This window comes from Sphaerodactylus townsendi, linkage group LG12 (genome assembly GCF_021028975.2).
Source record: "Sphaerodactylus townsendi isolate TG3544 linkage group LG12, MPM_Stown_v2.3, whole genome shotgun sequence".
NCBI lineage: Eukaryota > Metazoa > Chordata > Lepidosauria > Squamata > Sphaerodactylidae > Sphaerodactylus > Sphaerodactylus townsendi.
Window position 1 is genome coordinate 56,266,062 of NC_059436.1, and position 27,752 is coordinate 56,293,813.

Genomic DNA, 27,752 nt, shown 5'->3' on the forward strand with positions numbered 1-27,752 from the left:
CAAGGAGATGACTGTATTTATGCCACCCAAAATATTCATTTATTGTAATACTTATGGTTTGATTAAAAGTTTCTTAATAAAAACTGCCACTGCTCTTGGGATTTTATCTATTGGACCCTGAATGTCCACAGACTCTTTGCAGAGGAAATGCTCTTCCTAGTTGCTGTAAAGTTTTGAGGGCTGGTCTGTATTGCATTTTGGTATCTGGGGCTGCTTTGGCTTTCCACTTCATGCTGTGGGTCACTGAGGAGAGCCAGACTGCCAAGAAGCTTCATATCTCACAGCAAAATGGCCAGTGTTCTCCAGCCCTCATCAGAATGAAGCAAGTGCTTCATCTTAGTTGATCTCTCTGTTGGGGGCTGCTCTGATAATACTGAGAGGTATGGCCCTGTTGGTTCTTACACTGGGCATATTAACAGCCAGTTAGTGCTGCTTCAGCCAGCTGCATCTTGGTGGGCATGTCTAGGGTGTCTTTCCCTCCCACTTCCCCGTTTCTCCAAATGCACTGCTGCAGGTTTTTGCATGGGCCTTCCATTCACCAGAACCTATGGTGTGGATCACTTGAAAGCTTTCCAGATGTTGGGAACATGAGGATTTTTCTTTGTCGTATCCCTGTGAACTGTCTGCTGGGATACCAGCATTGTTGTTGGTCAACTGTACAGAATCAGCTTGGTATAGAGCATGGCTTACTTGCTGCATCTCACTAAAGGGAAGTTCTCTCCCATTCTAGCTGCCTTTAGAAGGATCCTCAGCCGGAATGGTCCAGTTCTACAACCCTGCTCAGTTTGCACAGGTAATGATCCTGACGGCATTCATCCTCGCAGCAATTCTGTGAAGATACTAGGCAACCTTTCACTCAGCGAAGGCTGGCGCAGGAGGCATATGAAAAGCAAAACCAGGATTTGCTTCAAAATCAGTGTCTCATTTGGGGGCTGGGGAGGCCTCACAGGGCAGACTGAAAATGTACCTGCACAAGCCAGTCTTGCTGATTGGGGGTGGGGGGATATAACACAGAACATGATGCTTATGTCTGTATTCAAGGGGAAGTATTTGTCTTTTCCTTCTTGTATTGGTAAAAATTAGATTCAGCCGAGATGTTTGAATTTAACCAGAGTGTTTGCCCTTTCAGACTGCTGCACTTTCGGGAAGCTCAAGACTGGGCGGCAGAACAGGACAAAGAAAATACCCCGTTTTAAAATAGTGTGCGGCAAATGACTACTTCATGCCTGGACGTTTGAACCATGACTCAAGATCCCATGGCACACAGAATTCATTCTCAGTAGTGAGAGGATGATCAGTTTGTATGGGCTGATACTTAGATAGATTACCAAATGTACGTGTTGTCCTGAAGCCAATTAAAATGCTCTTGGCGACTAGAGAGGGACAAACCAACAGGAATGTAAGGACTGCACTCTGTTTCTTACAAGAATGGAAGGTGCAGGGATGTTCCCTCCCTTCAGGTCACATGACTGGAATTTGGAGACTGCTCTTCAGCGGTTCCTTAAGTAATTTTGGAAAGTTTTTCCCAATGTGTAGGAAAAACATACACCCCCTTTTAACAGTGCAGTTTGTGGCCTTACAGGGACTGGGGCACAATTTTTATGCAGATAAACCACCATCTGAGTTTATTACTTACCTGAAGCATTAAGATATTTGGCTGATTTTTTTCCCTTCACATATTGACCCCATTTTCTCCCCTTTTCCCCTTGGAGGGAATTGTAGCTCATCCAAATAAACAGAGACATAAAATGAATGGAAACTACAAAACTGTGATTTGTAATCGAAGAGTTAATTGGAAGTAGATTTTCCTCACATGTGTCTGTGTTTTGGCATCTTGTTAAGCCAACTGTCTAGTCTGAAACAGCAGCTCTTTGTCAGTAGGCATTGCTGTCCTTTTGGATGAGTCTTCTTGAAGTGCAATATGGCTCCTTCTCCTGTTAAAACTTCAGAAAACTCAGCAGGAAGCATTAACGGTTGGAGAGTTTTCTGTTTTGAATTGTAGCATAGGAGTCTGGTTTTCTACCCTTCTGTTTCAGTTATCTTCTCTTCTCTTCCGTTATCACAAAGACTGAGATCTTAATTAGCTAACAGGTACACCTTTAAGTGGCTTTAGATTCAGTGAGCCTCTCAGGTGATGGTCTTGGAAGTTTTTTCAGTTTTAGATGGGAAATTCCCCAAACCTTCACATCTGCATCAAAAGAACTTTTGCAGCCCAACATGAGACTAAGGTTTGCTTTGGAAACCACTTCTCTCAAATATTAATAATGCTGAAGGATAGAATGTTAATTAGGGTTTATTTATTGTGACCCTTTGTGCGTCAGTACCATTTATTTGGGATCTAGAAAGCCTTAAGTACGTTATGAAGGGACTGTGTTCAAAAGGAATTAGTAACAACCCGCTGGTCCTGCCAGTGTGGCAGCACTTTGCCACCAAGCCCTTCTCAAATGCACATTTCCCCTCCTTTTTCTTTTTTCTGATTTTTGTCTTTACTGTCCGTGTAGACAGCCAAATATCTTTCAGTCTAAAAACTTATTTGGAGCAAAGAGCCACTGTCTTTCCTAAATGTTAGATTTGACAATGTACATTCTTAAATAAAATATTTTGCGCTCTGGAGCACTTTTCACATTTTACTTGACTTGTGATTATTGGAGTTGCTAACTCGGCACAGAAGCAGCTCCACCAGGTGGTCAGGATCTAGGAGGGGCTCAAAGAAATGTGAAGGGCGAGGTGAAGGAAGATGGGTGCTAAGATTTATCATGTCCGCTCATGCATCTTATTGCATTGTCTGATCTTAACTGTTAAATGTGGAGCTGGAGTAGTGGATGTAACCCCCACCCCATCTTAATTCCAACTTCTGCCTCCAAATATCTCAATAAGATGGCACAATCTGCACATCAGAAGCCTGAAACCAGGTTGAAAGGCTCTAGAGCCAGTGCATTATCCAGGAAGTTCTGCAGGTGCTCTCTCTCAGCTTACCTACAAAGGGCAAACTAGAGACTGGATGATAAGGCAACCATCAACATGGATGTGATCTGACAGTATTCTAGCCATTAAGATGGACAAGGATCTAGACTACATGTAGTAGTCTTCAAGATACTGCAATGAATACTGGCAGTATCCTGGTAACGAGAGCAAAATTACAGTGCAGTTGTAATGTCTTACTGTATTACAGCCAGCATCCAGATCGCTGTACGGAAAGGACTTCTGAGCAAAACCCCTGGCAGGAGTGTTGCAACTTTCAGATTTTGGAGTCAGCAAGAGCCAAAACACTTTAGGCGACTTGATCTGGGTGCAAATTAATTAAAGCAATGGTAGCAAAAAAACAGAATGTGTTTGCTGGCATCACTCATACATCCTTCAGTGAGCTTTACAGCATGTTGTCAGATTCAATTGGATTTTTTGACCAGTGTGTCCTGGACATCTCCCAATCCAGCTCCCCAATAAAGCAAGGTGCAGATTCTGCCTAAAGGGCAAGAGAGGTTGTTTGGGGTGAGGTAACCACATCGATGGCTTCCAGGATCTTCTCACTCCAAACTACTACCACAATCTCAATGGAGCTGTCACCTGGAGTCTTAAAATGCCTCAGAGCTTTCCGACATCAGAAAGCATGCCATTTAAACTGATCCCTCTCCCCTTCAGAGGGTGGGTGCCACATTCCCCTGTACTTTGAGGAGGCAGCAGAGGGTGGATGGCACAGGATAAACCTGGCCTGAACAGTCAACCCTCAGTATACCAGTGGAACCTGTATGAATGTATGTGTTGTATACACAACCATATACATAAGTGTAGAGTATACATAATCACTTTTGAAAAGAGAATAAATTGTGTTGTCTTAGCTACTATTATTTCATCCTGATAACCTGGCCATATCCATCTATTATGTCAGCGGTTCTCAACCTGTGGGTCGTGACCCCTCTGGGGGTCAAACAACCCTTTCACGGGTCGCCTAAGACTCTGCATCAGTGTTCTCCATCTGTAAAATGGATAAATGTTAGGCTTGGGGGTCACCACAACATGAGGAACTGTATTAAAGGGTGATATGTACACATATATAAGTGTATAGTGTTTTAAGCCATATAGTAGCCTGCACAAAGGGTGGAGCACGTTACATAAACTCATCTTTGCTAATGAAGCTGATGGGGCCTGTACTACTGAGGTTACTGAAAGTCTGGTAAACACAAAAGAATGCAGAAAGGTAATTTAAAGGGCACTGAGAAATGAAACTCAGAGCAGCCTGACACTGGCCTTGAGTTGAAAGAAATAGGGCCCCTTCAACAGAGATAAGGAGTTAGCAAGATGTTCATAGAAACCAGTAGTTGTTCTAGAAACCTTATACATGAGGTGTTTTAGACTCAAGTTACATTAAAAATATGGGATGAAAAGGTGTGGTAAGAGGTGGGATAAGATGACCAGGTCTGTACGTTTACTTGACTCAAACCAATGAGCAAGAAGACAAGGAGGGATGTTTGTAAGAGGGTATAAATTATGTTACGCAAGCAACAGCCCCTTTGAACCTCCTCCCTGTTGCTAACAGAGGAGAGTTCCCTCTTCTGCGCAGAACTGAAACAATAAATCTCTGAACACTGAAGAAGCTTTTGGGATGGTGGTTTTAGGAACCGGCCAGAGCCTTAGCTCTGAGGACGGGGCCTTGCCCTGTGCCTGTCAACGGCATTAGGAAGGTTGAGAACCACTGCACTACGTCCCACAACTTTTGTTGTGGGGAGCCAGGGGAGTTCACAACCAAACGTGCATGCTAGACGTCGGGGAGGTGGACTTCTAATGAACTCAGAGGCGTGATGAGAGTCATCTGATGGACAAGACTGCTGGAGGGCCCAGGAGCAAGCGAGGGGCGAACGGGGCAGAAGGGCGGGGCGGGGCGGGGCGGGGGTCGGCCAACAGCTATCAAGGGTGGGGTGCAGAAGCTGGCCTAGGAGCCGGGAATGGGCCGGGCCGGGCCAGGGAGGGGCGATGCAGGGGGTCGCGGAGGGCTGCGCTGGCCGGCCGGCAGACGCGGGCGGCCCTTCCATGGCAGGGCCGTGGCGCGCGCGCGCCCCTGCGGGGGCTCCGTGATTCTGCTCTCTCCGCGGCAAGCAGGTCTCTCAGGAGGCGGCGTGGAAGAAGCTTCCTGGCGAAGGGGGCCCCCGAAAGGCGGCGGCGGCGGCGGCCTTCCCAGCGGGCGCCAGGCAGGGAAGAGGAGGGCCGCAAAGGCCGGCCGGGCCCCTCCTTGGGCTGCGGGGGCGGGAGAGGCAGGTTGAGGACGCCCAAGGGGGAGGTTAGAAAGGGGCGCCTCCTCCCTCCGCGCCCCCGCTGCAGAGAGGCCTTGTGGAGGGAGGCGCCCAGGCAGGCCTCCTCCTTCGCCCGCTCTCCTGAGGGCGGCTTCAGCGGAGGAGGCGGGAAGGACGGGGCCGCGCCGCGGCAGTCCTGCCTGCCCGACCTGTAAGGCGCCGCTGAATAGGCCCCGGCCAGAGAAGCCGCCAGGCCCGTCGCCGTCACGCGCTCACACGCCGCTTTGCGTGTCTGCCGGAACACAGGAGCGGAGGGCGCCGCCAGACCCGTCGCCTCAGGCAGGTCCGCCCGCCCGCCCGGGGAGCGCAGCAGGCCTCTCCTGTCCTGGCCGCCATCCCGGGCTGGCTGGAGCAGCTGGGCCGCGCGGGTCCGTAGCCCGGCCGGCCAGGGAGTGGGAGGCGCCGAGCCGGCCCAGCGGCAATGGGGGGCCGGGCCGGGCGGGCGGGCGGGCTGAGCACAGGGGCAGAAGGACACGCACGCCGGATGATCGACACGTGTTGGGCATTCAGGAGTCAATCAGTAGCCTGGAGGCGGCGGCGGGGCGGGGGGGGGATCGCTCCCTGCCGCTAACCGGGACCCCCCACCCCACCCCACCCCACCCCCCGCTGGAAACGTTTTGAATGCGGAGCTCAGAAAGTCCCTTCAGGCGCCACCAGCTGGCTTTGAACTTGGCATCAGTGGACCTTCCAACGGCGGCTGGGGAAGAAGGCCTCCTCGTCCCTGTCGCCGCCTTCTTAAGGCGGGGTGGAGGAGCTTGAGAATGGAGCGCCACCCTCACATAGCGCTCAGCACCCGTTCTGGAGAAGGTGGTTTGTACCTGGCTGAGTTAATTTGTGTGCTGGTAACTATGGATCTGCATGGTTCCTTAGAGGAACTATGAAGATCCTTGTTAAGGTGGCCACACCCAGCAGCAGCGTGAGATGAGTAGTTGCTATCCACTATGTGCCCAGTATTCAAATGCAAACACGGGTTTCAGTTGTTGTGAAGCAGAAGGGTGCATTTCTGTTTTACAACAACTAAACCCCGTGTTTGCATTTGAATGCTGGGTACATAGTCCATAGCAAGGGGCAACTACTATCGCACACCCACCGTGTCAATGCCAGAGCAGTTGGAGAGCAGCCAGTAAAATATGGCCAAAGCAGTTTGCAATGTAAACATTAAATTATTATTAGAAAACATTAATTGACTTATGGCAACCCTGTAGGATTTTCAAGGCAAGAGACATTCTGAGGTGGTTTGACATTGCCTGTCTCTGCATCATGACCTTGAGACCCAGCCTGGTGTAGTGGTTAAGAGCAGGTGGATTCTAATCTGGAGAACCAGGTTTGATTCCACCTGAGTGGCAGAGGCTTATCTAGTGAACCAGATGTGTTTCTGCACTCCTACATTCCTGCTGGGTGATCTTGGGCAAGTCACAGTTCTTCAGATCTCTCTCAGCCCCACCTACCTCACAAGGTGTCTGTTGTGGGGAGAGGAAGGGAAAGGAGCTTGCAAGCCACCTTGAGTTTCATTACAGGAGATAAAAGGGGGTATAAATCCAAACTCTTCTTCCTGTCCAAATACTTCTCAGGGTCTGGGCTGCGAGTGTGTGACTGGTCCCAGGTCACCTAATAAGTTTTCATGGCAGGGTGAGGATTCGAACCTGGGTTTCCCAGATCCTTGTCCCACACTTTTACAACTACACCAGATGGGTTCTCAATTGATAAAATAGGATAAAATGGCAGCTTAAGAATACAGAGAGCATAATTCATCAGGGAATCAAGAATACAATAAAACAGCTTCACTGGTCATAAAGTCAGCAAAGGTCATCCAGTGACAAAAGCCCAGGCAAATAAAAATGTTTTCTCTGGGCATACAAAATTTAGGAGAGTAGGGGCCAGATGTGGTAAGAGCCTGTCTCCATTTCCCGCTCCCTTGCCTTCCGAAGATACCCTGGCTCCAGTTCATTCCATGTCGAGGAACTTGCATCCTCACGGTCATGTGTGTATTCTGAGGAAGCATTTGGGTGACTTGCTTGCCCCAAGCCAAAGCTCACTCAGATACGTAGCTGGAGGCACAGGTTTGTCTTGGTGTGGACAGGCTTGCTTGCTGAGTGGATCTCATTGTAGCGAGCAGTGCTTTCCAGTAGACTGAGAGGGAGTACAGCCAGCCTTGCATTAAAATGTCCCCAACCTGGACGGTGATGCTGGGGATAATCCCTCGAGTTAACAACCCGTGATGTGGTAACCCCACTCTGGGATAATTTATGCAGATGTTAATGAGTGTTTATTTCACGTTCTGGTTTTCAAAGATCTGGAGCAGCCATTCTCAACCAGGGTACCGTGGTACCCTGGGGTGCCATGAGCATGTCCCAGGGGCACCACGGCAACACTACCGCCCCCCCTCCATTTTTGTGGTGTCTCCCACCGGCGCCAGCAAGGACATGGAGCTGGCCCATGGGGCAAGGCCTGCCACAAGGTCAGCAGCCACCCCCCCCCACCCCCCCCAGTGCTACCCTTCACCCTGGGAGGTGTGGCAAGCAGGGGCAATGGGAGGGGAAGGTGGAGGGTGGCGGCAGGGGTACCGTGAGATATGAAGAGTGAGGTCAAGGGTACCCTGACCTCGAAAAGGTTGGGAAACACTGACCTGGAGGAAGGGAATTCATAGAGAGGAAGGGGGGCAGGGCAGGTGGCAGCACTTCCTGGTGGGGTTAAAGGCCCACCTCTGGAAGTCCAGCCTACTGTCCTCATGATCATATGTAATTTCCCCCACATTTTGTAAACGTGTCCATGAACGCATCTTGCTTTTCATCTTTTGCAAAAAAGAAAGAAATACCCCTGCACCCAGTTTGGTTGCTTAAATGTTTTAAGAGGCCAGTGCTAGTTCTATATTTTGCAAGTGTAGTTTCCCATCAGCACACTTACCTAGAAGTTTGTCTTTTTGAACTTGCTGTATCCTGATTCCAGGATCACTACTTGGAATTAAATCTCAGTTTTCCATCTGTAATTGGGAATGAACATGGCTAATACATGCAATATTTTTAGAGCCTCAACTGGAATGCATTGTGATTTTAAAATGAAGTGGTTGAGTTGCTTTTTAGAATATGTAGATAGATTTCAGTGATGTATTTTACAGTGCAGATTAGCATTCTTTTATAAGACCGTCTTCTGTTCTTTTGAAAAACATGTTCAAGTCTGCCTTAAACTTAGGGAGAATGATTCTCTGATTTCCTTCTAGCTGATACCCTGACATGAACCTCCCCCCTCACCCAATGGATTCTGCCGGTGAACAATGCATCCCCTTACTGCAAGTGCTGAGGGCAGGATGCTGCAAAACCCACCCCAAAAGAGAACCAGTCACACTGCAAGAAAGGAAGCTGGAGACAGTGGGGTTCTTCCTTCTGAGGACCAGCAAGGCACTGAATCCTCCTTTCTCAATGATACCCTGAGATTCCCACCAGAAGGATTCCAAGCCAGTATGAAGTTTCACCTGTCGTTTACTCCGAAGCCTCCTCGGAAACCAAGGCTTGAGCGAACCTCCTCTCTTGATGAACTGGTCTGGCAGAGGAGGCGGCTCTTCAGAATGAGCCAAGACAGCTTGACTGATGTTGCTGAGATGGGCTCCTCCACCCGATCCTTGCAGGAGAGTCCTCCTGGAGGGCTCAGACAAGCCTCCTGCAGCAGTCAGAACCAGGAGACTCTGCTGCACAGTTTGTGCATCGCCTCTGAAACTCCTTCTGAGCCAAGGTAAGGCAAGTCCAGCCTAAACCTTCATCTGAGAGGTCACAGGCAAAGCCTGTCATGCCCCAGGTAACACCCACCCTTCCTCCTCCCTCCGTGGAACTTGATGGCTCCTTCCCTGCTCTTAGGACAGCTAATAGGATTGACCTGGATTGCGCAGATTACAGGCCTTTTTCTTCCCACTTGTGCAAAAGGGCAGGCAGCAGCTGGAGCGACACCAAGCTGCACAGTCGAGGGATGGTCTGCCACAACTGCTCCACAGCCTCCATGAAGTCCACCTTCAGCTTTCTGACACCCCTCCGTGTCAGAGATGTGCGTAGCAGGTATGTTTTTGTAGCCATGGTTGAAGGTGTGAAGGCCCTGAGGAAAGTCTGGGAGAATTCAGGGGAACAAAACTTTTTGTCAAGGATTTTCCTCCCCCCGCCCCTTTTCATTTTTCTGATAGAAAGTTGGGAAATTTGGGGGAGCACTAAAAAAAACCCCACTCCTGTGATGTATTTTCTCTTTCTGGGTGATAAAGAGTGTCTTAAAAGGCATTTAATCCATTCTAGATGTATAGCATGAAAAGTCTGAGAACTTTCTCAGTTGTTTCAACAATGCAAAAAAGAACATTATCCTGATAAAATATTGTAGTGCATTATAGATAATGTCCATTTTCAAATAAATCTGTTGCATTGTGAACTAGAGTCCAGCCTTCCATTAATGTTAAAGTGAACCTTTAGATGTTAAAGTGAAGTCTCAGTCCTTTTTCACTAGTCTGCTAAAGTTGAAGGCTTGCTTTTTTTGACCTCATGTGAGGCAATACAGAATCAAAACTAAAGGAAGTTCTGAATCTTCTCCTGAGATAGTATTTAGAAGTGATCAGTTCCAGATAGTGTGCCAGCTCTGGCCATTCATCAGGAAGCATAACTTGGACCCATCCACAACCCCACCCACACCCCACGCTAGATTATTGCATATTGGGTTGCCTTTGAGAACGGGTGGAAGCTTCAGGTGGTCCAAAATATGTCTGCCCGGTGACTTTGGGGGCTGGGTCATGTCACCCTTGCGCTGAAAGACCTGTGCTGGCTGCCCATCTTTTTTTAGGCACAGTTCGCAGTTCTGCCGTGGGTTGACCCTCAGGAAAATAGGGTGGGATTCCAATATTACTTCAGACAAAGTAAGATTTTATTTAGAACTGATAGGTAACTTCAAGGTTTCAATCAATATATTTGCAAAATAAAATCAAACTGAGGCAACAAATACTCTGAAGACTTTATTCAACTTAAATTCACTCTGTGTTACACATCGGCATGTTCAATAACAAGACTCTCATTTCAGTTGATTTCTGTGTTATGAAACAGCATTAGGAAATCAGCGTATAGAACTCTATTGCCAGAACTAAGCATAGCCAATATTGCAAGCACCATTATACCCTATATCACCCCAGCGTCCTGTCATCCTGCCCCACTGACCAGTTCCCAAGCGGGGATGGCACGTCTGCAGTCCCATGGTCTGCTGGAAGGAGGAACTGCCTTCCCCCACCAGGGTCAAAACAGCCTACATTTCTGTTAGGTCCTGGACCAAGTCTCAATAAGTGGACTCTAAATTTTGGAATCGGAAATCTTTATTGGGTTGGCAACAGGCACTCAGCTTCAGAAAGCCAGCTCCAAAGATCCTGGCTTTTACGGTAATATGTATCCCTTGCCAATTCCTCCAACTCCCCCCTCCCTCCTCCACAGAGAACGTGGGAACAATGAGGTGTGGCAGACTTTGTTTTGGAAAGCGGATATCCCAAGACCACAGCGACAATCTCTTGCCAGGCTGCGCCTGTGGCCTCCATTCCTCCCTCCTCCCATCCGGAGTCCACAACAGGGGTGCCATAGTTATGTACATTACTAAGTGCATTGAAACAGAACAAAAGACCCATTAGCATATGATAGGTGTGGTTGCATAGGAGGTCAGCATTCGCACCCTTGCCCCAGCTGAACCAATTTCCCCTAGCCCAGGTGTGCCTCCTGGTCTGAGGTCAGGAGTGGGCAGGTGCCACTCCTGACAGTTCCACACCACTGAGAGAGCTGCACTGACAGGTGGCTAAGGAGATGATAACGAGCCTGAGAAAAGGAAAGGGGGATGGTCTGAACAGAAGCTGGTGTCCAGATCCTGGGCAGGATATGAAGCATGGCAAGATCAAACAGGCTGATCATGACACTCTGACGCTTTCTGACAGCTTCTCTCTCATAGGTATCTCAGACTCTCTGGCTTCATTTGGTCTAAAAGTTTATTGAGGCTCTGACTTTCGCTGCATGCCCTCTGACCCCACTGAGTAATTCTCTCAACACTGGGTCCTTCCACTCAGAAGTCCTAACACATTCTGCCATGCTCACAGCTTCAGCTCTCTCTGACTAGAGTTTTGACACTCACTTGAGACAGACTCGTGGGTTATCAAAATCTGATTTTATTAAGCACGTGTGATGGATACAGTAAGCATAACAGTAAATATGAGGCTAAGCTCCCTTTCTCCTCCAACTAAAAATGAAACTGCTGCAGGACACAGCAGTCTCCAAGGTCAGAGGATGAGGTGCAGGAGCAAAAGCAAAGAGCAGTTAGCAAAGCATGCCAAGAAGGATCCGCAAGGTGCCGTCTTTTTTCAGGAGAAACGGCAAGACTGTGGGGCAGGCCCTGACACTTACCTAAGGCTACCTGGTTACTTAGTGATGGACACCAGATTCAGGGTCTAATCAGATGATACTACTCTAAGAATTCTGTATCAGGAGCTCCCAGCATTGTAAAAAAGTCGATTTCCAGCAGTAGGGAAAACAGTAGCCCCCGGGGTTGTTTTAGACTGGGAGAATGGCACCAGTGTGGTGGCAACTTAACCCCCCCCCCCCCACCTTGCACCATAGTCCCAATCTGAGTTGGCTCCAAACTCACCTACTAAGAGACTTTAAAAAACTGGGGGTTCCTGGCATGGAATTTCTCCTTTCTCCTCTGGTTAGACCCTCAAACTGGGGAGATGGGCTAATAATCATAGAAATAACTGTGAGGTCTCAGCCAAGACAACTAAAAGGAACTAAGCTGCATGCCTCAAGAAAAGGAAGCTTCAGACCTGCCAGTTGACTGGTTAGTACTTTGTGAATTTCTCAAAAGATCATAACTTGCTACTTGAGTAGACATAATTAACCTTTGGGAAGGAAAGGCAACATGCTATAGCCTGATCCCCTCAGACCTTGGTATTTGGAAGGGGACCACCCAAGGAAGGTTCTGGAGAGGAAGACCATGGCAGACTACCTCTGCTTCTCAGTTGCTTTGAAAGCCCCTTGCTGGGGTTGCCTTAAGTCAGCTGTGACTTGATATGACTTTACACATGGTATCTCCTGACAAGCTGAATAATTGCTGCTGAATGTCAGTAATGGTACCCATAGACGATGCATGATGGCATAGAAATGCAGCTTCCTGGGTCATGCCTAGATAGTGGTGACTAGTTGCTGTGGATAGACTGTAGAGGAAGGGTTTCTCCATCTTCTGGTGACTGTAGAATAAACAGCTGAGTGGACCATTTCTAATATTACTTAACAGTGAAAATGTGTAAGAAGGTGTTCTGTAATCTGCTGCTAGAAGCTGGGAGGAAATTCTGATATCAGTGGAGAATGGTAGTTTTCTTGGGTGTATGCCAGTTTGGAGATAGTTTCTTTTTCTGTGCCAGTGAATCCTGTGAGGAATAAAATATGAATGGTTATATTTTTGGTTTTATTTTATTGTCCTCTGCTCATAGAAGTTACTTGGAAGGCAGCCTGCTGGCCAATGGTGCTTTACTGGGAGCAGAAGAGTTGGACCGATATTTCCCTCATCGGAGTATTGGGATCTTTGTGGCCACATGGAATATGCAGGGCCAAAAGGTGAGAGGAGAAAGTCTGGTGAGATTTTTTTGATTACTGACCCTTTGTCCAGGGTAGCTTTACAAAACGGGGGGGGGGGGGGGGGGGAGGAAATAAAAATGCACCGTGTCACAATGCTGGAGTTAAAGAAACATATACCGTAGATGAGCATTAGGTAATAGTCGACCCACACCTGAAGTCGAGGCACCTAATTGGTTTCCTACCAAAAAACTGGGAAAAACATATTCAAGCCTATAAGTCGAGGGTGGGAAATGGCAAGAAGCAACTGGTAAATGCCAGTACCAAAAATAGATACCAACAAATATTACATTAATTGAGCAAGCAACAGTAGGTTAACGTTTTTGAACATTTATCGCAAAGAAAAACAGCAACCTAGCTTCCTGTTCGTGGCGGAAAGGGAGTCAGCAAAATGAAGAGGAGTCTCACAAATAAGGTCCTTTAAAAAACCTTAGCTCAACTAGCAACCAAGCTAAAACACAAGAGTCAAAATCATTCAAAACTGGATTTTTGGTCAGGGGAGGAATGTTTATGTTAGCAGTACCAACTTTTCAGAGTATCTTTAGGAGACCCTCCTGATGATACCACCCAGGTTTGGTGAAGTTTGGTTCAGGGGGACCAAAGTTATGGACCTTCAAAATGTAGCTCCCATTTGAAACAATGGGGATGGGACACCCCCTTTGGGAGTCGATAACTTTGGACCCCCTAAATCAAACATCACCAAACCTTGCTGGTATCAGCAAGAGATTATCCTGATGATACCATCCAGGTTTGGTGAAGTTTGGTTCAAGGGGTCCAACGTTATGGACCCTCAAAATGTAGTCCCATCTACTATTAGCTCCCATTGGAAACAATGGGGGATAGGGGCACCCCCTTTGGAAGTCCATAACTTTGGACCCCTTGAACCAAACTTTACCAAACTTGGCTGGTATCATCAGGAGTATCACCTTATGATATCCTGAAATTTTGGTGCCGCTAGCCCAGGGGTAGGGAACCTGCGGCTCTCCAGATGTTCAGGAACTACAATTCCCATCAGCCCCTACCAGCATGGCCAATTGGCCATGCTGACAGAGGCTGATGGGAATTGCAGTTCCTGAACATCTGGGGAGCCGCAGGTTCCCTACCCCTGCGCTAGCCTAAAAACTGCGCCCCCTGGAGGCCGACAAAATAAAAACCCTAAATATTTTTTAAAATGCTGACTCGTATATAAGTCGAGGGGGGCTTTTTCAGCACAAAAATGTACTGAAAAACTCGACTTATACACGAGTATATACGGTACTTGGGAAACATCATGTCTGAAAACCTCTGCAACCCAGGAGAAGACAAACAGGGTGGTGCAGATGTTTCCAGTTTGGTTGCTGAAGGAAAACTGATCAGCTCTGGTTTCTGGTGTATCTTTTGACCACAAGCCTGATCCATACATTTTCCCCACCAAGGCCTTTTTGCTTCCATTTTTATTTCAGCAACAGAGCTGTTTTGAAGAAGGGCAAATCCTTTCTGTGCAGCATAGCAGTATACAAACTAAATGTGGAATCGTATTTCAGAGCAGGATTGGGCAGTGGCGTAGCTACCACGGGGCGGGGGTGTGCACGTCGCACTGGGCACGTGTGGGGGGGAGAGCAAAAATGCATTTTTGATATTTTTAGTGTTTTTACTTTGACGGCTGGCAGGGGTCGCAGTTTTTAGGATAGCGGTGACACTCCTGATGATACCAGCCAAGTTTGGTAAAGTTTGGTTCAAGGGATCCAAAGTTATGGACCCCCAAAGAGGGTGCCCCATCCCCCATTGTTTCCAATGGGAGCTAATAGTAGATGGGGCTACCTTTTGAGGGTCCATAACTTTGAACCCCCTGAACCAAACTTCACCAAACCTGGGAGGTATCATCAGGAGAGTCTCCTAAAGATACCCTGAAATTTTGATACTGCTAACCTAAAAACTACGCCCCCTGCGGGCTAAAAACTGAAAAAACACTAAAAATACAAAAAACACAAACGCACATGCGGGGGGGAGCAAAAGTCCAATTTTGCACCGGGCTCCATCTCCCCTAGCTATGCCTCTGGGACTGAGTATAAGAGCCGAAGCAGCCCCCGTTGGTTAAAGGATCCCTCTTTTGGTGGGGAGGATGTGCCAAGACTGCTGGGTGAGGCTAAGGGAACAAGTGTGCAATATGGGGTGCAAGGGAGAGAAGGAAGCAGAAATATGCTTAGGAAGGTATGGATGGAACTCACAGTGGTTTTCCTGAGGTCACCTTCCCCATGTAACGGAACCTGCCTTTTCCTTGTAGCAGGTCTGTGGGTAGGACGGGGGAACAGGCCAGTCTCTTAATCCCACAAGTAGATTAGAACTGCTAATCTCTAGGCAGCCATAAAACTGAGAACCGTTCAAATCCTACATGGAGGAATTCCACATATCCTGGGCTTCAAATGGCCCTCTTGCAGTAATTGTAGCCTCCCTTCCTCTGAATGCTCACTTAAAGTTTGGAAATGTCTTGTTTTTCTTGCAGGAGCTTCCTGAGCTGCTGGATGATTTGCTGCTGCCTGCAGACCCTGACTATGCCCAGGACATGTATGTGATAGGGATCCAAGAAGGCTGTCCCGATAGGTATGGAAAGAAAGGCAGAATCTGCCAAACTGGAGAGCTCTTTTCACCCACCCTTTTCTAGCTCGTAGCCATGCCTGCCTGTGTCCTTGCAGACCCTGCACATTCTGTATAGGCTGACTTTGTGAGGAGGCAGGTAAATTTTTAGCAGACACTTTCCGTACCTGGTAAAATAATATTGTGGGAAGCAGGATTTCCTAATTCAATTTTACATTTAAAATAATGTTGTTACTATAGATCTTATTCTGAGGCAATCTCCTGAAGCCTGTGTCTCCCTGCTGTTTGCACATCATTCAATTTTCCTTTTTGTTAATCTCAAGATTCCCCAAGTCAGAGGTGGAAAGCCTAACATTTGTTTGCTTGTAATCAGAGGCTTTGGACTTGCTTCTGTTTCCAACAGCTGGAATTCCCTTCCAGCAGAGACTTTAGTGTGAGCCAAGTCAGGGTAAACAGGCATATTGAACCACTGACCTTGAAACCTATTTCAGCTATGCTATATCATGTTAGTAAGCCTTGAGTTTTCCTTGGATCTGGTGAAGTCTGTGGTTTACTAAGAAGTAATAAGGAACGGCTTAGCTTGGCTTCTCTTCACTAGGCGAGAATGGGAGATCCGCCTGCAGGAGACTCTTGGCCCACATTACGTTATGCTGCATGCAGCTGCCCATGGAGTGCTTTACCTGTCGGTCTTCTTGCGCAGGGATCTCATCTGGTTCTGTTCAGGTGTGTTTCACCCATTAGATGTTCAACTTTTAACTAGTTCACTGAAATTGCCTTTTGGGGGACTTGGAGATTAGCAGAGTGATTTATTTGTTACTTCATGTACAGTCTGATTTTGTCATTTAAACTAAGCAAATAGTAGTGTTGTTAAATACTAGGTGCTTAAACAATAGACAGCAAGGGTTTGTGTACTGTTTATGTGTTGCTGTAAGTATTTCCAAGGCTTGGGAGACTAGACAGATTGTGAGCTAGTTATCATTTTAATATTTAAATAGTTAATTTGTCCAGAGTTTATACAGTTGCTTTATTCAATAAGATTGTTTTCCTTCTGTGGGAGCCAACACTGCCACTTTTATGAGAAGGACTGGCCAAACCCACAACAGTCAGCAGGGCCCGTGTTTATGGTGGAAGTTAGAGGGTTAGAAATAACAATTGGCCAAGAGCTGGTTCTAGTGCTGTCTTGACCAGGTCTACTTGAAGTGCCCTTTGACCTCAGGCCTTGTCTTTCTCCAGAAGTGGAATGTGCTACAGTGACTACTCGCATCGTGTCCCAGATCAAAACCAAGGGTGCCCTGGGAGTCTGCTTCACTTTCTTTGGCACATCCTTCCTTTTCATCACATCCCATTTCACATGTAAGTAGCTCACAAATTTCCCACCAGCATAGGCAGGAAAGAAGGTTTTGAAGCAGAGCTGCTGATTTGAACACCCTTATCAGATTCTCTGCTATTGTTTGGTTTTAAGATTGGGCATATCTTCTTTCCCAGAGGCGAGAGTGCTGGATTGATTGGGAGGGGAAGTGTGCACACCTCTACAGGAAAGGGCAGTTGGCAAGAAATGTTCCTCTGAGAGTTTCATTGGCTGTCCTGTGTTATTTGGGGGGTGGGGGTGGAGGGGGGGCTGTCTTCCTTGCAATGGATGCTGTTCCCGGGCAGCTGCAGAGTATGGCATCTGGCATCCTTAGCACTTCAACTTCCCTGCTCTTCTCTTGCTCCCAATCAAGTCTGAATCCTTTCAGCAGAGCTCCAAGGTGTGTATGCAGCGCTTGCTGACATTTCAGAAGGATCAGGATAGGACTTGCCAGTGCTAAGGGCATCTCCTTAACCCTCACTTAGCATTTTTATCCCTCTCATCAATCTTTATATCATTCCCACTTTTCCATTGCTGGAAAATTATGTTCCTTTTTAAATATCCCATGCTCTTTGAGAACCTGGATCTGGAAAGAATTGCCTTAAATTGCTCACTGGTGATTTGGGGATTTCCTTGTTGCTTTGAGCCAAACATTGTATTACCAGGTGCCATGTTCAGTATCAGCCTTTGTCTCTTTGGCTGTCTGAATTTGGCCAAGTGATATCTGCTGTGGCCCAGAAGTGGCATCCATTTCCTCTTCTTTGCATAGAAATCACTTCAGGAGAATGCAAGTAGAAACTGACATGGATCTGTGGCCCCAGCCTTGTTTCCCTGATGCTCAGATCTCGTCTTTTTCAGCTGGAGATGGCAAAGTGTATGAGAGGGTGCTGGATTACAACAAGACCATACAGGCTCTTGCACTGCCTAAAACCATTCCAGATACCAACCCCTATCGCTCCAGTCCATGTGAGTCACTTGGCCATCAGATGTACACTGTTTTTATCGAAAGGATTTTCACTGTAAATGCAGCTGTCCCTTGCAAGTCAGTGTTCCCATTGTGGTGTGCAATGGTAAAACCTTCCTGCAGAAAAGGTGTGGACAAGGCCAGGTATAGATGGGCCGTGGATTATTGTGGGCAATATGCATATTTCTAGTGCTGGGCATCCTTGTCAAATTCTAGTAAATATTGCCATTCACTGTTCCAGTACCAGGAACTATGTGTGGGGTTTTTTTTATGTACGGCATGCTGCCCCGTAGAGTTCTGAGAACCTTAGGTGAAATTATTCTGTTCTGTTCTCACAGCAACTCCTTGTGCTAGGTTAGGTGGAAAAAAGGGACTGGCCATCTAGTAATATATGCAACCAAAAATACTTCCCAAAAGGTTTAGGAACACATAAAATCTGTTATAAAAACATATATAATCCTAGTGGAAATATTGTCCTTTGATAAGTACACAGGCTATAAGAAAGCATGCAAATTAAAAATCATAACACAGTAAGAAAATGTTTATCAGTGGTCTCTAAAAAATAAAAGTGTATGTATAAAGTAAGTACAGTGCCAAAAGTATAAACTATATAAATATAACAGGAAGTTGTTATAAAGCCCTTCAGTAATTATTTACAGTCCTCTTTTTTTGTCTTCAAACATCTTACTATAGACAGCTTATAAATATTGTTGTAGAAATATATTTGTAAGATATGTTCAAGCTAAAAAATACCCACCTTGAGATGCAATTTATTGACGGGGCTAAGGTATGTTGGCAAAAATTAATCATAATGGCCTAAAAAATAAATAGCTTTACTCTGCAGAAATGATAGATACAGCTACATGCGCTGCAAAACAAGGGAATCAGATAACTGATCATGATAACTGATAACTGAAGATGGGGACTTCATATTAGAACATTTGCCTCTTGTGCCCTGACGGTGCCCTTGTGCAGCAGCCTGTTGGCCTCCCTCCACTCCCTCACTTTCTGGGATTCTGCCCCTCTGTTTTCTGGTTCTCTATCAAAGTGCAGCTTGTGCCAAGCACTCTCCCCTCATTGCTGCTCCATCTCATGCCCTTGCTTGGCTTTGCAGCAGATGTCACGACACGTTTCGATGATGTCTTCTGGTTCGGAGACTTCAATTTCCGCCTGAATGAAGATCGGGAGGTGGTGGAGCAGATCCTCAGCCAAGGCCTGGAAACAGACATGTCAGAGTTGCTACGGCATGACCAGCTACTGAAGGAAATGGATAATGGTAAGGGCAGTTTTTCTGCTGCTCCCATTTTTCTCCCCCAAAGCAATTGCAGCTTCTGCACCTAACAGCCAGTGTATGACTCATTTCCATAACCATTTCCATGCAGAACCTGTGTTGAATTTTGGGGTAGCTTTATATCTTTACATTGGAGATGAGTTTAACTGTTTCAGTGAAGGCTTAGGCATCCATTAGATTTGTGGCAGATCTCATTTCTCAGAAGCAATTCTGAATTACTCCCTAGGAATGAAAGGAGACTGGTGTGAAGAACCAAAGCCATTCCCTTCCACCATTCCACACCATTCTTCCTTTCCTGTTCTCTGCTGAAGGGGGGGGGGTGTTATACCTACCCTCCTAGCAATTATTACAGTTTTCCTCTTGCAAGTTTCTCCAAATTAGCCAAATGCTTACTTCCCATTCCATACCTAGTGTAGGGAGAGAGGCACAAGAGGTACAAGCAGACTGTCAAGAACAAGCAGAGCAAAAACTGATAATCAGTGCTGGAGCTTCGAGCTTAGGGATCTCTCTAAGGCGAATGCCACATGGGCCAAAAACAGCGGTGTAAAAACGGGGTAAATGGTTTGAAATGTTGTAAAAGGGTTTACACCGTTTTCACACCGCTGTTTTTGGCCCATGCAGAATAAGCCTAAGATGCAGCAAGTTGTCCTGTCTGAAACACACATTGATGTTTGTAGGAGATATTGAGCCAGTAGATGTTGGGCTCAGTTGAAGGATTGCATAGGTAACTGACAGCCCCAGAATTGATCCTGCCAAGGTTTGGAGAGCGGTGCTGCGCTGAGTGAGACTGGGAGGCAGGAGGCCTCAGGCTGCCATGCATGCACTCCTTCGCCTTGTCTAACCTTTGGCTCTGCCCCCCCTCCTCTGTCCCTGGAATTGTGGGAGATTCTGTGCGATGGGGGTGGGCAGGCTGGAGGCTCCTGGTCTGCCTGTCCCATGGGATCTTGAATGCCAGCTTGCAGTTGGAGATGGTGGATGAGTTCTTCCCCTGTATCTTCCGAGGTGGGGCTCCTCTTCTCCTGAGGGGTCTTCCTCTCACTCTGAAGAAACTTCCTCCCACGTGGAAGCTGGGGTTGATAGCCTCCACAGTTTTTGAATCACTGTCCTCTGTGCCTCTGGGTCAATGATATCCCACCCTAGTTCAGACACCTACAGACCCAGGACTGGAGTGTTTGGCAATGGTTCTGAGGCTGCCTCAGCCTACCATTGCTTGCTCTGGAAACTCTACTGCAGGGGTGTCCAATTCTGGCACCCCAAATATTCATGGACTATGATTCCCATCAGCCCCTGCCAGCATGGCCAACTGAACATTCATGAACATCTGGGACACCAGAGTTGGACACCTCTGCTCTACCGCCTCCAGTGCCGCCACTGGAGGTTTGGCCTCCAGTTCTAGAAAAGTATGCCCACTCTCCACCAATGTTGTCTCTTCCCCCTTTACCACTAATGCTACTAATTCCTTCCTTGCCAGCTTTGCAAATGCCAGTTGATTGGCCTTCAGTGCCACCTGCTATTCAGCACTCTTCCCCCGGACTCCTCAGATTCTGTGCCTTCAAAGCAGGGGCTCTTCTCCTTCTGATTCCAGTGACTCCAGCCAGATTTTAGATTTGGATTTCAGTGTGGTTTTTAGTCCAGTGTTTCTGTCCTACAAAGAATATTAGATTATATTCAGTAAACTTTATCTGGGCTTGATGGCAACTGGGCTTGAGTTAAAGATCACTTGGTGAGTGACCCAGTGGTGAGGATTGTACACCCTCTTGAGTCCCACTCTCTGGTTTCTTTGCTCAGCAACCCTTCCTTTCTTATGCTCACAAAAGACTCAAACCAGCTTCACTTCCACCTATGTTGAAGAGGATTGGAAAATTACAAAATCCAACTAGAAGACTGTAGTTTCCTTTTCAGTCATTCTATACCCAACTCCATTGCAGTGGGCAACCTTTATCCCTATAAGAATAACCTGTTTTCGTGACAAGAGAATGAAGGAGGGACTCTCCTTAAAGGTTTCTTCTCATCAGTAGATTGGCAAACATCACTGAGATCTGTTATTCCTCCCGCTCACTCCACATGCAGAGTTTCTGTTCGTTTTCTTTGCAAGGCTTCCCCTTCAGATTGTAGATGGATCCCCCAGTTCATGGCTTGCAAAGCTTCTGAATCAAAGTAGTTGCTTAGAAAAGGGATCAGTCCCGTCCCTTGGGATGTTTGGGGTGCAGGCAGGAGAATGGCAAGAGAATGGCTCTCCTCATCCTCCCTACTTCTTTTGTTTTTCTAGAGCAGGGTTAGGGAACCTGCCAATTGGCCATGCTGGTAGGGGCTGATGGGAATTGTAGTTCCTGAACATCTGGAGAGCTGCAGGTTCCCTACCCCTGTTCTAGAGCCCAGGAATAATCGGCACTTGAGCACATGCATTTGTGAAGAATTCTTAAGGAGAAAAATGTAACCCTTCTGTGTTTGTGTGATTTGCTCCCTCAGGGTCTATTTTTAAGGGGTTTCAAGAGGCTCCCATCCATTTTTGTCCTTCCTACAAATTTGACGTTGGCCAGGACACCTATGACACTACCTCCAAGCAGAGGACCCCTTCATACACGGTGAGGCCCTGCGGGTGAGACAGCCACCCCATGCTTCAGAATGGAGGGAAATGAACGCTGGACTACTTCTTTTGGCTTGTGGAGAAGGAGGACATCCTGAGAGGGGTGACTTTCTCATCCACTTTGAGGAGGTAGAACTTCCTGAGAACTTCCCGAACTTCTCTGTTTCATCCATCCATAAAAGGCCAGGGGACTGCTCATCAACAGCATCCAATCTGGGGAGTAAGGGCGCTGTGGGAACCCTGGAGGGGTGTTAAGAGAAGGGTGAATATTAGGGGGTTCTCGTCTAGGCCTTGGGAGCCAACTCAAATTGCTGAGTGGACTTGTGTTGGAGCTTACAGCCAGTGTTTCCTCCTCCTCACATGCCTTGGCCCCCAAATGACAGTGCTTGAAGTCTGCAGCCTGTCTGAAGACTCAGGATCTCCTCCTGCCAGCCTCAGACAAATTGGCCAGTGGGGCTGCAGACAGTTCTGGCCCCTACAGTACAGCTGACCCTGCTAAAGGCCAACAGCCTTATCTGGGGAGGCAAGATGCACATTAATGCCTCTGCACAGTGGATGGGCCATTGTTGGCTGGCTAAGAGGGTTTTGTCCCACACTGTGGCCCATTTTGGAGCTCGACGTATCTCCTTTTTAAAACACACACACACGATCTTAAGAACAAGAGTGCATGTGCCTTTCTCTCTCCTGCCTACCTGGACTCAGAGAGCAGGCTCAGGAGAGTGGATGGATGGCTTCTCCTCAAGGAATCCTTCTCAATGTGGATGGGAGGAGTCAACCAGCCTTGCATGTTTTCCTCCCGGGGGTGAGACAGGGCCTTCCTCCTGTGTTGACTTCCGCAGTGGTTGCTGACGGTTTCTTTAATTTCTCACCCATTCTTTGCTCTTTTATCTTCTCAGGATCGAGTGATCTTCCGATGCCGTAATAAGGGTGACATTGAAGCTGTGAAATATTCTTCCTGCCTTGGGATGAAAACATCAGACCATCGGCCTGTTTATGGGTTATTTTGTGTCAGAGTGAGACCTGGAAGGGACAAGTTAGTACTAGATTTAAGGATGCTCTGGTAGCTCGTGCCTGGGGTCTTAGAGTATGTTGTGCACCACCTGAGTCTGTTGTACAATTTATGGAATTTCAGATAAGAGGAGTCAAGAGTCAAGAAAGATGGGATATAAATGTTTTGACAAATAAGGGTTGGAGATGGACTGTCATTTCAGTCAGCCTTGATCCTTGTGTATGTGCATTGCTTGTACGGACAGTGTAGCAAACTATGGAGGTCTTGCTCATCAGTTCCTGGAGAGCAGCAGATAAATTCTTGTTCCTCAGGAGAACCTGTCAGCATCCCAGGTGAGAGGCATCCCGTCTGCATCATGAGCCAGCTGCCGTTCTCCTGACAAGTGTTGCTGAGACAAATCCAGCTTCAGCCCTGGTGTTGCTGATTCTCAGTTGGAAGAGGGTAAATCCTGGGTGTGACTGTTCTGAAGGGGAGGCAGTCGTTGCCAGGCACCCCCTCAGAACGTGACACCTTCCTGCCTTTCCCACTCCACCAGAGATCCCCCAGGAAACGATATCTGGGGATAGAATCCTGACTTGGGCACAAAACCCTCTCAAGCCTCTGGCTAGTAACTGAGGGATGAAGTAACTTGACAAAGGCGTGATTTTTTTCCTTTTAAAAGAGGAGATTGATTTTTTATTTGACACAGAACAAGCTGAGGGAAGTTGTAATAGTTAACATGGAGATATGGGATATCATTTTTAAAACCAGGCATGTTAAGGAAAGGTTTTATGCTATGTTGCATTCAGTTTAAATCAATACAAGTAATCCACAGAACCTGGCAGTAATTCAAAATCATGGTCTCTTGTTCAGGACAGTGCAAGGAAACGAATTGAAAAATATGAATGCTATGCTGTCCTAAATCACTGTATTGTTAAGTTAAAAAGGAGTTCTGTTAGTCAACACTTCATGCATCTGATGAGTTTACATTGAAGACCACAGATCTCATATCACCTGTGATCTGTTCTGGAGAGGCTGGCAATGGAGCCTGGGACCTCCTCCTAATTAGCCAGTTGCTCCACTGTTGAGTTATGACCTGTTCTCAAATGTGATTTCAGAACTTTGGAAGGCCAGAATAGACAACTTTCTTGCCCTCATATAGCAAAGGAGGGTTACAAGCAGAAGTAGGCTTCTGTATACCTAGGTGCACTGCCATGCCCAGGTGCCCACTGCCTGGAGAGGTGCATCTTTTGAGACAGAGCAAGCAGATAGCTAAGTTGTGGATAGTCAGAAACAGCTGCAATAGTATCTCTCCATAGTGGATCTGTGTAAAGTGATACACTCTGAGCCAGCTAGATGCAAGTCCAAGAGACCAACAAGATTGGGGGAGGGGGGATAGTATAAACTTTTGAGGGTCAAAGCTCCCTTCGTCAGATACTCTGGGCCAAACTCTCAACCACATATTCAGTGTATAGCATGGGGTTTTGTTATGTTTTGTTGCAGCAAATGTCATGCTGATATTTTTATTTATAGTCTGTCTCAGTGACATTCAAGGTGCATCACATAATACAAGCTAGTGCAATTCCGACTTTAAACAAGTGATGCTGGAATCCACCCCAAACAGCATCATTTTCAACTGTGTTTAAACTAGGGAGCCCAGATTCTCCTTTTAAATCCACCTAAAGGGAGAATCTGGGGTTCCCAGTTTAAACAACATTGAAAGTGATGCTATTTTGGGGTTGATTCTCCCCCACCCTGAAACAGCATCCCTTTCAATATTAAAACTGGGGACCTCAGATTCTCCCTTTAAATCCATGCCAAAGGGGGGGGTTAAAAGGAAAATTGGGGGGTGCCTGCTGTCAGATGTGCAATTGTTAAGCTAGCAGCATTAAACTTTCTGGGTATCTTTAGGAGACTCTCCTAATTATACCACCCAGGTTGGTGAAATTTGGTTCAGAGGGTCCAAAGTTATTGACCCTCTAATGTGTAGCCCCCATCTATTGGCTCCCATTGGAAACAATGGAGGATGGGGCACCCCCTGGACCAAACTTCACAAAACCTGGTGGTATCAGTAAGAGACTCTCCTGATGATACCTCCCAGGTTTGGTAAAGTTTGGTTCAGGGGGTCCAAAGTTATCGACCCTCAAACCTCACCAAACCTGGCTGATAGCATCAGAAGAGTCTCCTGAAACATCCCTGAAATTTTGGTGCTGCTAGCCCGGGGGTCAGCAACTTTTACCACCCAAAGAGCCATTTGGACCCGTTTTCCACGGCCCCGAAGATCTACCGAGCCGGAGAGGCAGCTTCACACCGAGCCGCCTTCAGTTCGGCCCCTCCACTCACCTTTCCTTCCAGCGTTGCTCTGGAGGGCTGGAGGGACATGCCCACGCTACCCTCCAACCTCCAGGCCACGCGAATAAGTATAAGGCTGAAAGAGTATAAGGCTCTTCAGTATAAGGCTGAAAGAGCCGCATGCGGCTCTGGAGCTGCAGGTTGCAGACCCCTGTGAGCCTAAACACTGTGCCTTCTGCAGGCCAAAAATGGAAAAACATTGAAAATACAAAAAATCCCGCAAACGAACCTGCAGTTCTTGTTCCTAGGCAACTGCCCACTTTGCCCAATGGGAGGAACGCCTCTGGGCCCCAGCAATTGTGAGGGTGTGCCATCTGTAGGAAAGCCTCCCCATGCACATATACACACAAATCATCAGACTTGGGGGAACAGACTGAGAGGCATCACCCAGCCCCTTTAGTGTTCCAAGGGGAGAGGGGGCAGGTGAAGGGAATTGTTTGGAGTTGGTTCATGATAGCAGAAGGAGCCACTGACTCTGGGTGAGTCTCTGCCTACCATGTAAACCACAATGTCCTGCTGCCGCCTAGTGGGGGCAACAGTCACCCACTCTTGGCAGTGTGGGGGTTCGAACCTGCTTTCCCCTCCAGTGGGAGTGGGGAGACTGGCAAAAAGGCCAAGAGCAGTTCATGATCCAGCTTTGACTCCTTCCAGTAGTACTCCATGTGCCCTCTGTGGTTATTTTTTACGGTCAGAAGGAAGACAAGTGTTTCCAGTGCCCCATGTAGTCTGACCCTCAGTGAAATTGACAAGCTTTAGATTTAGGACACATAACAGCACTGCTTCATATTCTACATGATTAACAAAGACTTCACTGCTACAGAGGGCTTTAAAAGGAGTCATACACATTCTGCCCATAGTTGGTAGCTGTGATAACAAAAGGCAGCCCTCTCCTTCCAAAGTACAGCCTCTTGAAGGTTTGCTCAGTGTTCGATCATCTAGTCAACTGGGGTTTCTTTTTGGGCTGTGGCTGTGGCTGGGTCCCCAATCATGTAACAGCATCTCTGTATTTCACAGCATTCCCCTTGCTGCAGGGCAGTTTGACCGAGAGCTGTATTTGATTGGCATCAAGAGGCGGATCACAAGAGAACTTCAGGAGAAGCGGGCTCTAAAGGACCAGAAAGGCAGCACAGTCTGTTCTGTTTCCTGACCTCAAAATGCCACTGGAAGAGGATGTCCTGGTGTCCTGCCACCAACTCCAGTGAGCGCTGGCAACTTGTTTGGGGCTTGTGCAGCTGGGTCTTCCAGCTCATCTTTGCACTGTGCTGCAGTGATTGTGGGAAATGAGAGCATTTCCTTGCGTCGAGGGCATCTGCCCATTTGAATAGGTTTGATGTTCTAGCAGGGGGATGTCAAAGGATGGCCTGTCTGTTCCCTACGAGGGACACTGTTGTGGGCCATTTTGGCTCCTTTGTGACCACCACTCTGGCCGTGGGCAGCCTTTGCATTCAGAGGCAGAAGCACAGAACTTTCAGCAGGTGCCTTTTGGGAATGGCAGCAAACATTTATTGAGCTTCCCCTTTTCCTGCTTTTGCAGCCACACAAGCCCCACAAGCAGGAGAAAAAGTGAAATGGATGCCAGCTTAAGTATCTGGAGGACCTTTTTTGAAGGAAAAGTACGTTGGAGAAGAGCCCTGGGGAGGGAGACCCCAGAGAAGCCAGCTGCTGCACTTCAGCCCTCCCCAGGCTCCCAAAGACCCCCTCAAGTGCCTCCCTTGGTCCTGGATGAGGACCAGCCAGGGACCAAGAGTCGTGGGCCACGTTGGCTTCCCTGGGACAGTTTGTTTTCATTAGCAGCTCTGAAAGATTCTGCCTGTCTCCTATGGAAGCTGCCTCTTCCTGGCTGGCTTGTGCTGCTGAAGGGATGCTTGCCTGGCAGGGTCCAAGAGATGTTCATGTTGAGTTTTGCCTTTTTCCCCATGTTCAGCTACTTGCTGGTCTGGATCATGTTTGTGTCCAAAATTCCTTTTAACAAATAAAAGAACCAGATCTTAAAGACAGTGTCGTGAGTTTTCCTTTGCCCACTTTTCTCTATGTAGTTCCAACCGTTTCCGGCCTGTGTGTGCTTCCCAGCCATTATGTGGCTGATGTGTTGAACTCTTGGAAACAGCGTGACACGATTTCATTTGACTACCTCCTTGAGAGCAGGAACTGGTTTTCAGAAAACAACTGCAGTTTTCAGAATGCTAAATGTATGATATTGCAACTGATTTTGCATTTATACATGATGACCTAGCCTGGTGTTAGTTTTGTGGTGCACTAATAAATGAGGTTGCCATAAGTCAGCTGTGACTTGATGGCACACAAAGGCACAGGGGTGAAGATTGGCTTAACTGTCCTTATGTCTTAGTAAGTATTAGCAGACCATTGCTACTCTCAGCTGAGCTGCTGTAGCCCTAGACAGGAGGCAGACACAGGAAAAGGGAAGGGAGGGGCATGACAGTAAAAAAACCAACAGATGGACTAGTTGGACATTAACAACAGTATTTTTAGTTACAAGCTCTGAAGTCATGATGGAAAGCCACAGCCAAGCACTCCTGCTCTGTCTCTCAAGATATCCTCCAAGAGGCACTGATGTCGTTCATAGAATATACAGACGGTAGCCACTAAACACTGTAGCTTGCGGGCTAGTGAGGGAGACCCATGAGCCGCCTAGCTTGGGTAGGCCCTGTTTCCTATCACAAACAGATGAAAAGGTAATGAAAAAGAAAGTCAGTTTTCATGAACTTTGCTGTGTGCATTGTACTGAG

General features: G+C 47.3%; 2 protein-coding genes across 11 annotated transcripts in view; both read left to right on the top strand.

Annotated features, from left to right (window-relative positions):
- SEC16A (SEC16 homolog A, endoplasmic reticulum export factor) overlaps positions 1-2,630 on the top strand; it is a 49,861-nt gene extending 47,231 nt beyond the window's left edge. For all 3 annotated transcript variants that reach the window (XM_048512222.1, XM_048512221.1, XM_048512223.1), the window contains 2 exons: positions 731-793; positions 1,130-2,630. In XM_048512222.1, the coding sequence (XP_048368179.1) occupies positions 731-793; positions 1,130-1,201 (135 nt within the window). In that variant the 3' untranslated portion in view covers positions 1,202-2,630. The remainder of the gene's footprint in view (positions 1-730; positions 794-1,129) is intronic.
- Positions 2,631-4,953: 2,323 nt separating this feature from the next.
- INPP5E (inositol polyphosphate-5-phosphatase E) lies at positions 4,954-26,998 on the top strand. Of its 8 annotated transcripts, none has more exons than XR_007245919.1 (12): positions 4,954-5,568; positions 8,503-9,328; positions 12,760-12,883; positions 15,384-15,481; positions 16,074-16,198; positions 16,709-16,828; positions 17,682-17,789; positions 18,902-19,063; positions 21,548-21,663; positions 22,562-22,698; positions 26,020-26,203; positions 26,540-26,998. XR_007245919.1 is itself a non-coding variant. In XM_048512811.1 (11 exons), the coding sequence occupies exons 2-11, from the start codon at positions 9,066-9,068 to the stop codon at positions 26,150-26,152; spliced, it is 1,383 nt and encodes a 460-aa protein (XP_048368768.1). In that variant the 5' UTR covers positions 4,954-5,568; positions 8,503-9,065; the 3' UTR covers positions 26,153-26,998. The 8 variants fall into 8 exon arrangements, 6 of the variants coding, with proteins under 6 accessions (XP_048368768.1, XP_048368769.1, XP_048368764.1 ...); XR_007245920.1 differs by lacking the exon at positions 26,540-26,998 and adding an exon at positions 22,986-23,115 and having other exon boundaries at positions 26,020-26,115; XM_048512811.1 differs by having other exon boundaries at positions 18,905-19,063; positions 26,020-26,998.
- Positions 26,999-27,752: the final 754 nt, after the last annotated feature.

Excerpts from the sequence above, each read along its gene's own strand:
- INPP5E (XM_048512807.1), top strand. The coding sequence starts at position 9,066 with ATGCCCCAGGTAACACCCACCCTTCCTCCTCCCTCCGTGGAACTTGAT. Across the intron at positions 9,329-12,759 it reads GTCAGAGATGTGCGTAGCAG|AAGTTACTTGGAAGGCAGCC; the intron begins GTATGTTTTTGT and ends CTCTGCTCATAG. Across the intron at positions 16,199-16,708 it reads TCTCATCTGGTTCTGTTCAG|AAGTGGAATGTGCTACAGTG; the intron begins GTGTGTTTCACC and ends GTCTTTCTCCAG.